At 30.3% G+C, this 14,338-nt stretch overlaps 1 protein-coding gene across 4 annotated transcripts in view; it reads left to right on the top strand.

Annotated features, from left to right (window-relative positions):
* LOC106463113 (RNA-binding protein 39-like) overlaps window positions 1–14,338 on the top strand; it is an 80,722-nt gene that overhangs the window by 49,604 nt on the left and 16,780 nt on the right. For all 4 annotated transcript variants that reach the window (XM_013923087.2, XM_022390682.1, XM_022390678.1 and 1 more), the window contains 3 exons: window positions 9,571–9,750; window positions 11,666–11,743; window positions 12,149–12,175. In XM_013923087.2, the coding sequence (XP_013778541.1) occupies window positions 9,571–9,750; window positions 11,666–11,743; window positions 12,149–12,175 (285 nt within the window). The remainder of the gene's footprint in view (window positions 1–9,570; window positions 9,751–11,665; window positions 11,744–12,148; window positions 12,176–14,338) is intronic.

Here is a 14,338-nt window from a genome sequence, read left to right as displayed (position 1 = left end):
TTTTAATCTTAAAATGAATATTACTTTACATGATAGGCAACATGCGAAAAGAAAAAAAGACATGAGAAAAACATTGCATTACAAACCTTAAGACTTAATAAAAAATTTTTATATTTTGCATATGAAAGCATTGTAATTTTTGCTGATATCTGCCATATTTTGTTAACAATTGCTTACTAGTTTAAAAGTTATAGCATGAAAACTATAACAAAATAGCTGTTCCCAGGGACTGAGCCCATGCTGAAAGAGTTATATGCTGACTGACCAAAATATGTTCTTTGTTGACTTCTGTGCAATTTTCTGTTATAAATTTTATCAGCAAACACAATATAAAGCTTTTCTTTGAAAAGTTGTGAAATTTGTGAAGCATCAAGAATCTGTCAGCATTAGCACTACAGCCGAATATACAACACATACCTGTAATTTTTGTAACTACCATAGTTAGTATTTATAAATGCAGAAGTAAAAACAGATAAACTTTAAAAAAACCACATACGTACATAAGTCAAATTTAAGAAAAAGCCATGCATCTGTTGCATTAAGAAACAAGACAAAAACCACAGCTTCTGGTAAGTTGGATCTCTATAGGTTATGTCATTGATTTGCCATTTTGTATTACTTGAGTAGCTTCAGTTTGCAGAGTGGATAAACATTTAAAACTATGGTTTTAATAACAGAATGATTTAAATAGTATCCAGTAATTTGAAAAAGTTTAAAATATACTGTGATTCCTCTTTAAAAATTTCAAATGTTCTTTGAATTTTGAAACTAATCATATTTCAAACTTGAATGAATGCTTCTTGGTTTAGCTAAGAGTAAAAATTTTTCAATTTGAAAAATGTATCAATTAAAAAACCAATAAATTATCTATGTAAGCCCTAAAATATTAATTTTACTCCAGTCAAACATGATCGAATATTTAGAATTTTGAAATTGTATTCTATAAACTTATGTTAATGTTGGTTTTATTATATTTCAAATTTGATTATTTCATGCAATTACAAGTATATTAATTTCATTTACATAATGGAATGAAAAATTAAATATTCACTTTATTTGAAATATAGTTGCAAGATCAAAAATCATAGTTACACATAACTTACAGGCACTTGACCATTGCAGAAAAACAAGTGTATTAATTTATTGTATATGAAGTCAAAGAGAAAATGTATGTTGTTAAAATCAAAATAAAATACAGGCCCAGTCTATCATAATTTATTTTAGTTAACAAGTATTGCTTTAATGATATTTGTCTATTCATAGGCACAGTATACATCTGTCTAAATCTGTTAAATATTAAATTTTGGAAAGGAACCACTGCTGTAGGTAACTGTGTGTTACAGTAGGCAAGTCAACTAAAATGTTAATTTTAATTTGGTGTTCTCGTGATATGCATAAAAAAACTAATAGCATAATGTGTATGGTTTGAGAATACACGCAGCAAAATCATTTTATATGAGGATTAAATTTGCCATGCTATAAACTATCTATCTGGGATCACATAAGGCAGGAATCTCATTATCAATGATGCAGTGAAGGTATTTAATTGACTTTCATCAAAGATATTTACAACTAATTGTAAATAGGCAAGATCCATAGAAGAAGGATTGTATGATTTACTTTTGCTAAAAATCTCATCATGTAGGTTATATTTTTGCCATATTAGTGTAATGTTAGAATTGGTGAAGTGAAGAATAATATGGATGCACCCTTAAACATTTTATTTACTGAAGTAGGAAGAAAAGTGAAAAATGATAAAAAAAGACAGAGAAAAAAGCTGATCACATTGTGGAAGTACCAGTGCAGAAGATTAAAGTTACAGTGTAATTTATTTAATTAGAAAGTAGTCTTTATATAAGTAAAAATAATGATAAGATAAACAATTATATGCATGAACAGAAGCTGAAAAATGGAGTAAATACAAAAAAACATTTCCACGGCAATTCTTGACTGTTTCAAGATAAGAGTATATCTGATCCAAAAGTGCAATGACAGTCCACACGCACTGTAGCTGACCAATCAGAAATACACCACCATGATGCACTTAGCAGTATTTGTTCCACAGTGGCACCATACAAAGCTCAATTCATGGATCCTTATCAACTTTTCTTATTCAGAATACTTCATTTTGAAACTGTAACATTGAAACAAGGACAACAGATTTCCTCTGCATTGATAATTGAATATATTGAGTGTGTTGCATTTACTACTGTAAAAACTAACAGAGACAGGTGGAAATTAAAACTGACACGTGTAGTAATAAAAATAAAATCAGATGAGAAACAAGACTCGGATGATTATATTCTCATGGGTTGATAGCACTTTAGTACATTAGAAATTTGTAGAGGATGAAAATGGTAAATAAATACTGTTACTCTTCTTCTTTACAGTGGAAGATCACAGTTCATGATATAATCTAATCATGGAAGACTGTTACAATATTTCAAGTCATTCTCCCAATTTTCCTTTACCTTCACCATACATGTATGACATATTTTCACTTGTGAGCTTATTCTTTCAGAATCCAGTCACGTGGATGTGTATGATCATTTTACTATATGCAGATTTATTTTCACCAAATTTGCATATTTGCTACTTACAATTGACTATGTCACTGCATGTAAGAATATTTATGTTTCCTTCAGATCATGTTCATAGATGTTTCACTTGTAAAATCAGAACAAAAGTTATCCATTGCAGTATATCTATGTATATTAATGACATGCCCTAATAACTCATGAAAGTAATGTATATTTATTATCCCATAGTGTCAGTAGTGTCCTGGGTATTCTAGCTATCTTGAACAGTTTGTCAGCCTGTTCCATATACCTATCATTATGCACTATTTCCATAAGTTAAGTCAAGTGGTTTACACAAAATATCTGGAAAATATTTTACAATCCTATGTCTACCTGATAACTTGGAAAGTGAGGATCACAAATCCTATTCAGCTTTTAGATGTTTTCAAACTCATAGAAATCATATCCAGTTGTGTAAGCTGTTCATGCAGCTGACATAACTTTTCAAATCTAGTGAGTTTCAGTATATGGATTAATATGCATATAAAACATACAGATATGTATGGTGTAGAAATTCTCCATCTTTTTTTTTCTAGGTAGCTCAGAAAGTAAAAGTTGCTATTCCCTTTTGGTAGTTCAACTAACTCTTCCTCTGAATCTTCATAAACAGCAAGGAAAGGTTTAAGGTTGTTTTCTGTTGTTGCTTCTACTAGATTATAACAGTATTTGATGGTGCATTCATCATTATCTGTAGTACTGGCTTGTTCATTCTGTCCCCTGGTTAAGCCAGGGTTATAGAGGCTCATAATAAACATACAACTTCAGCTTATCAGTGTGTCAGTGCACTTTCATGCCATGCAAATATTGTTTTCTGTTGTTGTTTCTACCAGATTATAACAGTATTTGATGGTGCATTCATCATTATCTGTAGTACTGGCTTTTTTTTTTTGTCCCCTGGTTAAGCCAGGGTTATAGAGGCTCATAATAAACATACAACTTCAGCTTATCAGTGTGTCAGTGCACTTTCATGCCATGCAAATATTGTTTTCTGTTGTTGTTTCTACCAGATTATAACAGTATTTGATGGTGCATTCATCATTATCTGTAGTACTGGCTTGTTCATTCTGTCCCCTGGTTAAGCCAGGGTTATAGAGGCTCATAATAAACATACAACTTCAGCTTATCAGTGTGTCAATGCACTTTCATGCCATGCAAATACTGTTTTCTTGTTGTTGCTTCTACCAGATTATAACAGTATTTGATGGTGCATTCATCATTATCTGTAGTACTGGCTTGTTCATTCTGTCCCCTGGTTAAGCCAGGGTTATAGAAGCTCATAATAAACATACAACTTCAGCTTATCAATGTGTTCAATGCACTTTCATGCCATGCAATTACTGAATCTCTTACTTCTGCAGATTAAGCTACCATCAAAGAAGATAGGGGCCAATCTTGGGAAAGTGTCTGAAAGACTTAAGAGAATACATGATAAGATGATGAAAGTGTTAGTTTGAATGAGGAGACTGGGAAGTCCATCAGAAAGTAAACCACACAGTTCTAGCTTATCTGTTGAAGCACAAAGCCACATGTTAACTAATATGGATTACAACCATTCCAAATATACAATTTGCTGATGTTGTTTTCCTTGCAAAAATGTGACCTGTAAAATCGTCTCCACTAGTGTCCTGTAATATGAGATACACCCTTGTGTACTTAAATACATGTATTGTGTAATGTTGGTGATTTTTATTTTTCAAAGCTCTGAACTGCTTAGCTGCATTATGGATTGGACACCACAATTGTGTGGGCTCTACTGATGGTAGAGCACTTTCTCCTCTATCTCCAACTTATCAAACAAATTACAGAGGTTTCATTCTTCTTTATCACATCAATAATCCGTGATGGTTGCACTTTTGCCTTGCTGTATGACTAAGAGCAATACATCAGATGAATGTACACTATTTGCATGGTTTGTCTTAAAGCAGAAACTTCAGATTTCTTGGAAACATTATATCAAGGATCTGGATATTTTACAAATATAAAACACTCACCTCATCTACTGTTAAGAAAGCCCATCTGCATTTTCATGCTGTTAGCATCGGTGTTGCACAGTAAAATTGTGCTTGTACAGTGTTATGATCATACCTCCTAGTTCTGTGCAATTCATCAGCCATTTTAATTATGCATTATTTATTCAAATGATAAATTAATCAGCTATACAAATAGTGATGAAAAATGTTTAATAAATAATGTTATAGATTGTAGTTCTTTTTTCCACTGTTCGTTGGACATGAGTTCTAGACTTGTTTATGCTATAAAATACTGCACAACCTTTCTAGGTTTTCAACTGTGACTTGAAATGTGTGACCAAAATATGAATACTGCTGCACTATAACACAAGTAAAAATTACAGACTGCCTACCTTAAAATTTTTCAGTAACATTATAACTTCACTCTCAAAACTTCTGAACATATATCTGCTTTTGCTTCATGATCACAAATTTATAAATTCTACAAATATGCAACAGCAGAAGGAAAACATTTTCAGGTAATTTTACTTCATAATTTATGGTTTATGCAACCTGTTATGTATTGGTGAGACAAAGTTATTGAGATATTTCCTGAACACAGTAGTCCTATTGTTAATGGCAATATTGATGAGCTAATCTCTTTGCATTTTGCCAAAATTGACCCAAAACATTTTATCACTTCAAAATAAATTTCATGTTTCCCATTTGCTGTTTATTTTTGATAAATATATTTTTTTTCCAATTCTACTGTAACTATATGTGGCTTAGCTTGAAAGTAACACAACAAGCACTCCCTGAAATTGAAAGGTTATGGTTTAAATTCTGAAAGCTAGCAAAAACTAACTAAAACAAACTCTTCAACAGTCTTAATAATGTGCTTAAGTTTGTATTGTTGCAGTTTTATTTACAACTTCCATGAATTTTCAAGAGTTCACTTTCCCATTATATCACATTGATTCTAGCATCTCTGAAGCCAACAATACAAAAATTTAAATATTTAAAAGTTCACTTAAGAACAATATTTTAAGAAAGGTTTGCTGAAATTATGGCTTTTCTTTAGGTTGAAAAAGCAAAATTAAGGATGTATTAGTTTCTCCAAAAATCTTTACCATTCTGATAATAAACAAATGCAAATAAATAGGCTTAAAGATATTACTCTAATTTTGTTCAACTCTTAACTTGTGTTCAGTATGATATCCAAATATGTTGGCTTACAGTAAATGCACTTTTCCTTTCTTTATAAATTTTAAATGCTTAACTTTTGAGAAAAATTACAGCATAATTCACAAGCTATGAACACTGATGAGTACGTTTGTTCACATTAAAAACCCAAAACACCAACTGTTTGAAATTCACTGACTCCCGTCCCAGGAAATAATGCTGAATTTCACTTAAAATGTCTTTTTACAAAATTGTTGAAATCAGCTACCCTTGGAGCAAAAGTGTTTTAATATTTTAAAGAAATGTATCAACCATAGATCAGATCTTGATCTTTAAAGCAAAAATCCCCCAAATGCACTAAATTTAATTAAACACTTTTCTTTACACAAACCTTTGTGACAGTTTTGTATTGGGCTAAAATAATCAAATATTATCTTTTCTTTACGTTTTGAGGTCATAACCATATTTGATCGGAGTCAAACATGTTTTTAGTAATGATCACTGTTACAGTAAATCTAATCAAAAACACCATAGGTGTGAATAAAAGGTGCAGCCAAAAAAGGATTGTGTGTGTGCAACTTAAAGGAATGAAAGCAAAATAGGTGACCAAACTGGTAGCTACAATTGTAGCATTTATAAGAATTTGACAGCAAATATTCATTCATTAGTTAGCCAGGCCGCATTTTTTGTTCAACTTTGGACATGATGATGGATAAAACAAAATACGAGGCTTAGCTAACTAATGAATGAATATTTGCTGTAAAATTCTTATCAATACTGTAAGTGTAGCTACCAGTTTGGCAACTAATTTTGATTTCAATCCTTTGGCCACACCTTTTTTCACATCTAAGGTGTTTTTGATTAGATATCATGACTTTTTGTCAATACACACCAATAAACCACAGCAAATAAGAAAGTGACACTTGATAGTAACCAACATTAGCTTTAGGATCACAACCCTATTATTCGGAACAGATCTTTACTTTAGAGAATCAACCAAATTTTTAAGAAAATGTGGTGGTAGTTTTTCCTCTTTAAAAAAATATTAATAGCTTCCTTTATAGTAACACCATAGAATTTAGATTAACAGTTTCTTGTCATCACCCCATGCAATCGGTAAAGCTGTATCAAGCATTATTATTTGTGCTAATTGCTTAAGCTAATATCACGTGATGCTAAACGCTCTTTAATTAGGTTAATTTCATAAAATTTAGTAAATTTGTGTGGACAAATTGGCAATGAATAATCAATAATAATCATCCACCTGTATGATTCTTTTGAAAACTTGAGCTAGAATCTAGTTTACTTGGCCTAACTAATACTTATGTGTCTGCACGACCTTTCACCTTATAATTTTACCACTCTAAATTAGCCATTTTTAATCCGAATAGTAAAAAAACTAAAAATTATCCACTTTTTACTCTCAGGTGGAGCTGTAGTAAAAATGTTAGACCTATAGCTCGTGATTTTTTGCATAGGCATGCACAAAAATTTTCGTCAAATTTGAATGTTTTTTGTTGAATAACTGCATGTGTCTTATATTTACACCAAATGAGACTACGAATTGTAGGTTGAAAAAATTTGTTAATATACTAAATTTGAAAAAAATCCATAAAAGTTAAGTATGTTTTTCTATCAAATAAAGTTTCTATACTTTTGTTGCGAAGAAAAAAAAAGGAAGAAACTCAATCAGAATTGGAAGTTTTATATCTTGGACATTTCTCAATGTATTGCTTTGAAATTTTGTATGTAAAGTAAGAGTCCAGTAGAGCGCATCCACTGAAATTATGTGATAGTTTGGATTACCACAGGATGAGATACAGGAGATTGAAAATCACTAAACTATCACTCCTGTTAATAACACACAGTGTGTCCTACAGCAGGTTGTTTTGGCCTCACGACACACTTTCGTGTGTCTTGATTTGTATTAGATTAAGATTATTGATTAATAGATATGTTTTTCTACCAAAGAAAAAGTATTGTTGGCATACCCAACAACAAGCTGTATTTATTTCCACAATATATAAACAGTGATTTTACAAATGAAATACATACACTTTTACAAATAACCTTACACTTACAATTACATAACTACAGTTTTACAATTTACAAACTGCCAATTCACAGTTAAAGCAGTCATTTAGTGTGTCAGTTAGTTCTTATGGGAACTATGAGTTAGCTGCATTAAATATTACATTTTGAAAAGTAATGGTTGCTGTGGGAAAAATATATTTAGAAAATTTCAAGTACCTCAGGTACACATTGATTGTAACCAAATGAAATGAAAAAAAAAAGTATATTTTTCAATTCAAGTGCATTTTGTTTTGAACATATTTATTTGATACAGTGAATTTCTGTTCATTGCAACTGTACTTTACCAACTTCTCAGTTGAAACTAATAAAAACTGAAAATAGTAGTATCTAGGTCCCATAACAAGAGGATAGGAAAATATCTTGCAAATTACAAAAAAATCACAATTGAACAGGTTTGCATGTGGTGGACTTTAAGTGTGTCAAGGGAAATTGACCCACATATTTTGGTTTTTATTCAGTGCAGGGTAACTGAATGTTCAAAATCTTGGGAGTAGATACTCCAAACCTTTTTGAAATGTGGTGGACCAGGAGGAAGGGGGAATGTATTATAATTGAACCAAACTTCTTTTATTGAGTTGCTGGTGTATTTACAGTGGTGTACTTTCACTTCATGATTTCCTTACAGTGGTAATTAAAAATAACTTGCATATCCCAGACTCAGTGAATCTAATGCTAACATCAGAGATAATGCACTTAAGATACTGTATTTTTTTTAACATACACTGGTGTTGTGCTCAGACAGAACTGACTATAAGCTGGAACAAGATGTTTTGTTGATCATAATACTCAATAAATTAAAATTAACTCTACATATTTCACAATCAGCACATTGGCAATTTACTGAAATTTAAAATTGTGGATGGCTGACATGAAAACGTATCTGTCAGTTTTAAGTAATATCGTTGGATCCTGGTAAAAATCTTTGGGTCCTAGCAAAATCCTTTGGTACACAGTGTGAATGTGTGAACAACAATTCTCAAACCCTACCTATAAGCAGTGATTAAGCAAGAATACGTAGGTTATGTCACAGAACTTTATTGTTAACAATGTATATATATATTTTATCACCATCATTTATCTGCATTTATATTTGGCAGACATTTTGATAAATAGTCTCAAAATGTTCGATAGCTGGCTGCCATTTTATGGTGTATTTTCGTACATTTATTTTATCATCCTATTAGGTAAGCTTAATTTTTTTTTATAATATAATGCTAGTGAAGCACCCAACATGTAAGGGGATCATTATTGTTTAAAGCATACAGATATGCAGCTTCTTGATTGACTTTTGGGAAATTGGGTACATTATTGCATCTGCGGTAATTGCTTGTATAATACATGTATACCCATGAGAAAAACATTGCTTTATAAACCTTAAGACTTAATAAAAAAATTTGATATTTTGCATATGAAAGCATTGAAATGTTTACTGATAATCTGCCAAATTTCATTAACATATGCTTACTAATTTAAAAGTTATAACATGAAAACTATAACACTCACAAAATGGTTACAAGGACCGAGCCCGTGCTGAAAGAGTTAATACTTACTTCATTATGTCTTCTAAAGAAACCTGAGCATTGAATTTCGCAGTTCATTTTAGTAAAAAACAACATTGGTGCTTTTTAGACTGTTATAACTGCATACTTATTTCATCAAAACAATAAAGTAACAAATATTTAAATTTTGTATAGTGTATTATTTTACTAATTTTACTCATTGATAAAAACAATTTTGACTCAAGTTTCTGCCTCTTTTTTTTATAGAGGAAGCAGTAGTAGCAGCAAGAGAAAGAAGAGAAGTCGAAGCCGTGGTCGAAATAAAAAGAGTCGGAGTAGAAGTCGGAGTCGTAGAAGTAGAAGCAGAGGAAGGAGAAGCCGATCTCGTGATCGTGAGCGTAGGAGACATAGTAAGAGCAGAGGCAGGGAACATAAAAGGAAAAGCAGGTAATTAATGTAGTTGTATAAGATATGACCTTAGAAAAAGAGCATGCATAAACTTGGGTTTAAGGTAGTAGCTTCTGACAAACCCATATTTGTTTTTTCTGAACATCAAGCTGTATGTTTGTGTATGTCTGGTTGAAGAGGTCTTAAGGAATGATGAGACTTATTAAGTTGGACATTTTGTAGTTCTAGAAGAAATGTTTTATGATATTACTTGTTTCTTTGTTGGTAAATTTTGATATTTTGATGAACAGTTCTGTTGTGACAAAATAAAATTGAAAGCCATTGTACGTAAAATATGTTAAAGTTTATAAGATATGATAAATTTTGTCTAACCTTTTCCAGACCACAGAGGTGATTATAATAATCCTTTATTTTTTATTTCTTGCAATGGAAATATTTAACCAAATTTTGGGAAACTTAGTCCAACTTAATAAATAGTGTCAAGTTTCAGTTTAAAGAAACTTATAATTTGATTTGATATTATCATTTTTAGGTTGTTAATTTACAAAATCTTGTTGAGAGACATTTTTGAACAAATGTTAATGGTGTGTCTTTCTGTATTAGAATTTAACTGTTTGAAAATATTCATCAGAAAGCTTCATTTTATACATAGTTAGTATCAACTCTTGATGTTCATCAATACAATTCCTTTGATACTTCATTCTGCCAATTGCAGTACTTACCATTTCTAAATATATATTTTAAAAAACAACCATAAAAACTTGAAAATTTTTATCAGTGACCCATGACTTCATCTTTCAAAATGGCATCACCATTACCTTTGTCAGGCTAGGTAACAGTACTTATACCATTGGTCTTTGAGGTCAATTCATACCTAATGAATGTAGTTTTTTTCAATAAATAACAAGTTATGCTATTTATATGCATTCCTTGACTACTATGAACTTAACAATAATGTTCAGTAAAGGTTTTAATCATTAGAATTTTTGTCATCATATACCATACTCATTAATCCTAACTATGCTTACTTGATCCTTGTTATAAAAGGAAATTTCTGTTGTTTCAAACAGATATAATGTATCACAAAAACATTTTCAACAATGAGAAGATTTTCTAAAGAAACTGTTAAGAAAAAAAAATTCCAGAACCATTGTTTGTTCCAAAGTTTCTTAACTACTCATTAGATACATTTATTCATCCCTACAGGATTTCTGGCTAGTCAGTTTTTTTTAAGCTACCATAAATTATTATTCAAGCCATGATATTTATTTTACATTGGCATCAATACTTCATAATTTTCTTTGTTCAGTTGTATATAAATGCTGCTTATTTTCAAAGCTGAACTTCATTAGTAATTGTTCAGACCACATGCTGTGTAATCATAATATGGTGGGAATGAAGGACTGTAGTAATAAAACCACTTACAGACAAAGAAAATCACATGAGAAACAAGACATGGATAATTATATTCTCAAGGTATAGTTTTTGCAAATATAAACTTATACTTTGGGGTGGTCATCCAAATTATTAAGACTGATAAATGCATTGTTTACAAGATACATTGGAAGACTCCTTGGAGCTATGCAGAAATTAAAGTTTGAATTTTTTCATTTTTCTTTGCAAATTATATTGAAAATATTACAAATTGACAGAACATCATTTTTAGTTAAAAATTTTGAAACAGCTAAAAGTATTACTTTTACTTAAATTTTTAAATTTGATACTTGAGATGCTTACTTTCAATGGATAGAGTTAAGACAATTTGTTCAAGAACAATTTACAAATGTAATTTGTGGCCCAATAAATAGGACTGATTGTTCAGTTATGTAATAAAATTATTTGTCAAAAGAAATCAGTGTATATTTTAAGTTCTGGAACTCTACATTATTTGAGAGAAAGTACATAGCGGATGAAAACTATTTAACTGAGAAGGAATAAAAACTTTGTTTTGCAGAAGCCGTAGTCCTGAACGAAAACATAAAAGTAAAGAGCGAAAGAAATCCAGTTCACCACGAAATGAAGTGAGAGAGAGGTGGGTGTCGCTGTCATTATGTAGGTGATTGCAAACCAGTACACAAATGAAAATGATTTCATGATGATGTAATGTCAAGGATTAACTTCAACTTTATAATTGTCAATTGACATATGTCAATTGTCTCGCACACCATTTAAGTGCCTTATGCTTGGTTTGTTGTAGTTAAAGTATTGCTATGGTAATGGAAAAACTCTTCCAGGTTAAAATTTATCTAAAGCTATCTATTGAGAATATTAGGTATCTTGTATTAATTCACATGTCTGTTTATACTGAAGCACTTAGCAACTTTTATAATGCTTATATATAACTATCTGAGCTTAAAATGTGATGGAATTACCATTACTGTCAATATTTACATATGTTTTGTAAACTGTGAGTTATCATACGTCATTTTCTTTTCAGGCCTCCTCCACAAAGAAGTCCTTTAAGGTATGAATGTTCATGTATCAGTTTGTGTAATTATGGAAATGAATAAGTTCACTTATCTTAAAGCTTATAATTCATTTTGTTATGTCAAAAAAAATTATGATTTGTAGAAATTTTACTATTTTTATAGTTCTTTATGATAATTGTGGCTTTTTGAATATTAAAATGTACATCCTTACTGCTAATAGTTCTGAATTTACAAATAGTCTTAATAAGAAAGTTTAAGGCATAAGCTAGATAGTCACAGAAAATAAGGTGAAGAATGTTTTGTCTTTAAATAATGCATAGATAAGGCATAATTTAGATAGTCACAGGTGAAGTTGGTTTTATTTTTAAATAATACCTATGTAATTCTCATATTACGTGATGTCTATGGCATCACTGAATACTAGCCATGTACTTCACCAGTTTGATATTAAGTTTTTATTCATTAACCTTGAATAAAAAACTGGTTAAGGAGTTGCTAACACCAATTTAAGTAAAAGGTTTCCTTTCATATCAGTCCATTCATGTGATATATATGTCATTAAATCTGCTTTGTACCAGTTTGTAATCCTAATCATAGAGGGAACTTATAAGTAGAGTTGTGCTTGAAGTACAGTAGCAAAAAGTGTTTTAGAAAATAAGGTTTTAAATTTTGCCATTTTTAACAAATTGATGTGAAATTTTAAGAAGGCCTTTAAAATGTACAGTCTTATTGCAAAATTGTTGTAAATCTGCTCATTCATTGGTGCAGGAAATATAATTACATAAAACTCTTAATTAGTATCTATTTTGTAAACCTAAAAGTAGAGTAATGAAGAGTTAAGGAATTTGTACTATCCAAAGATTCAAATTTGCTCATAGGATTATGAAATGCAGTCAAAATAAAAATTTTAATGTATGCCACTTGCTTTAGTTGAGGGTGATAAAATGTCGAGATTGGAATTTCAAACTATCTGTAGGAAGAACATATTAATAAATTAGTTTTTAATTTTGTTAACCCATTTACAAGGGCTAAACCTTTTCAAAATATTCATTAGTATAGTGGCATTCTTCCTTATTATTTATAGATTATTTGGCCTATTGAGGAGGATCATGAGACTTTTCATAAAGTTTGGTTAGATACATACTTAAACTAGGTCTTCCATAATTTGGCTATATTTAATTCTTTCATGATTGTTGTTATTAAGGTCACTCAGAGTGTAGAATTACATATTCAAATCTTTCTTGAAGATGCTTCCTTTTGCATAATCTGGTTACCTCTTTCAGTGTGGGCTCAGCCACTGGGACTGACATCATAACCATTTTGTGCATGTTATAGTTTTCATGCTATAACTTTTAAACTAGTAAGCGAATGTTAACAAAATTTGGCAGATTATCAGTAAACATTACATTGCTTTCATATGCTAAATATCAAATTTTTTTTATTAAGTTTTAAGGTTTATAAAGCAATGTTTTTCTCAAGTTCTTTTTTTTTCTTTTCGCATGTTGGCTATCGTGCAAAGTAATATTTATTTTAAGATTAAAAATACTTTTGTGCATCAGAAAATTTTTAAATTTCACATGCAAAATTTTTATAATGTTTAAATAGTTATAAAACGTTTCTTAAGAAAAAAACTGTATTTTATCTATTATTTCCAGTAATTAATTTCTGTTTGGGTTTGGTAGATTTGACTGATCTTGCAACCACCATTAAAAATTAGGAAGTAAAAATAAATTATGCCTCTTTCATTCTATAATGAACACGTATTATAACACGAAAACATAAATGTTTAAACTAAATAGCTTAAATTTCATAACATTATATATTTATTATTTTTATTATATTGACCTCTCAGCCATGCCTGGCTAACAATACATAGAACAGCAAATAAAAAAGTAAAGCAAACAATTATCTCTTCTAGTAACGACCTTTGTACTCGGTTGCTGCTTGATGTAGGTTGCTAAGCCTTTAAAAATGTTGCAGGTGGAGGATATGAAACAAAATATTTTTTTAGGTTTTTTATATATACATTTGAATAACTAAAAAATCATAAATTATTACATTAGTACCATAGAATTCAACTATAATTTATCAAGCTTAGTAACTAAGATGTGTTTTAGCCTAAAAATATATAAAATTTTGAGCAGACTAAAGACACGTTGAAATATTGGTTCAAAAGAAAGAAATGATGCGAAGTTCGT

Source organism: Limulus polyphemus, unplaced genomic scaffold, assembly GCF_000517525.1.
Source record: "Limulus polyphemus unplaced genomic scaffold, Limulus_polyphemus-2.1.2 Scaffold50, whole genome shotgun sequence".
Classification (NCBI taxonomy): Eukaryota; Metazoa; Arthropoda; class Merostomata; order Xiphosura; family Limulidae; genus Limulus; species Limulus polyphemus.
Note: the sequence above shows the minus strand (reverse complement) of the source record. Positions and strands in the feature narration are given on the sequence as shown.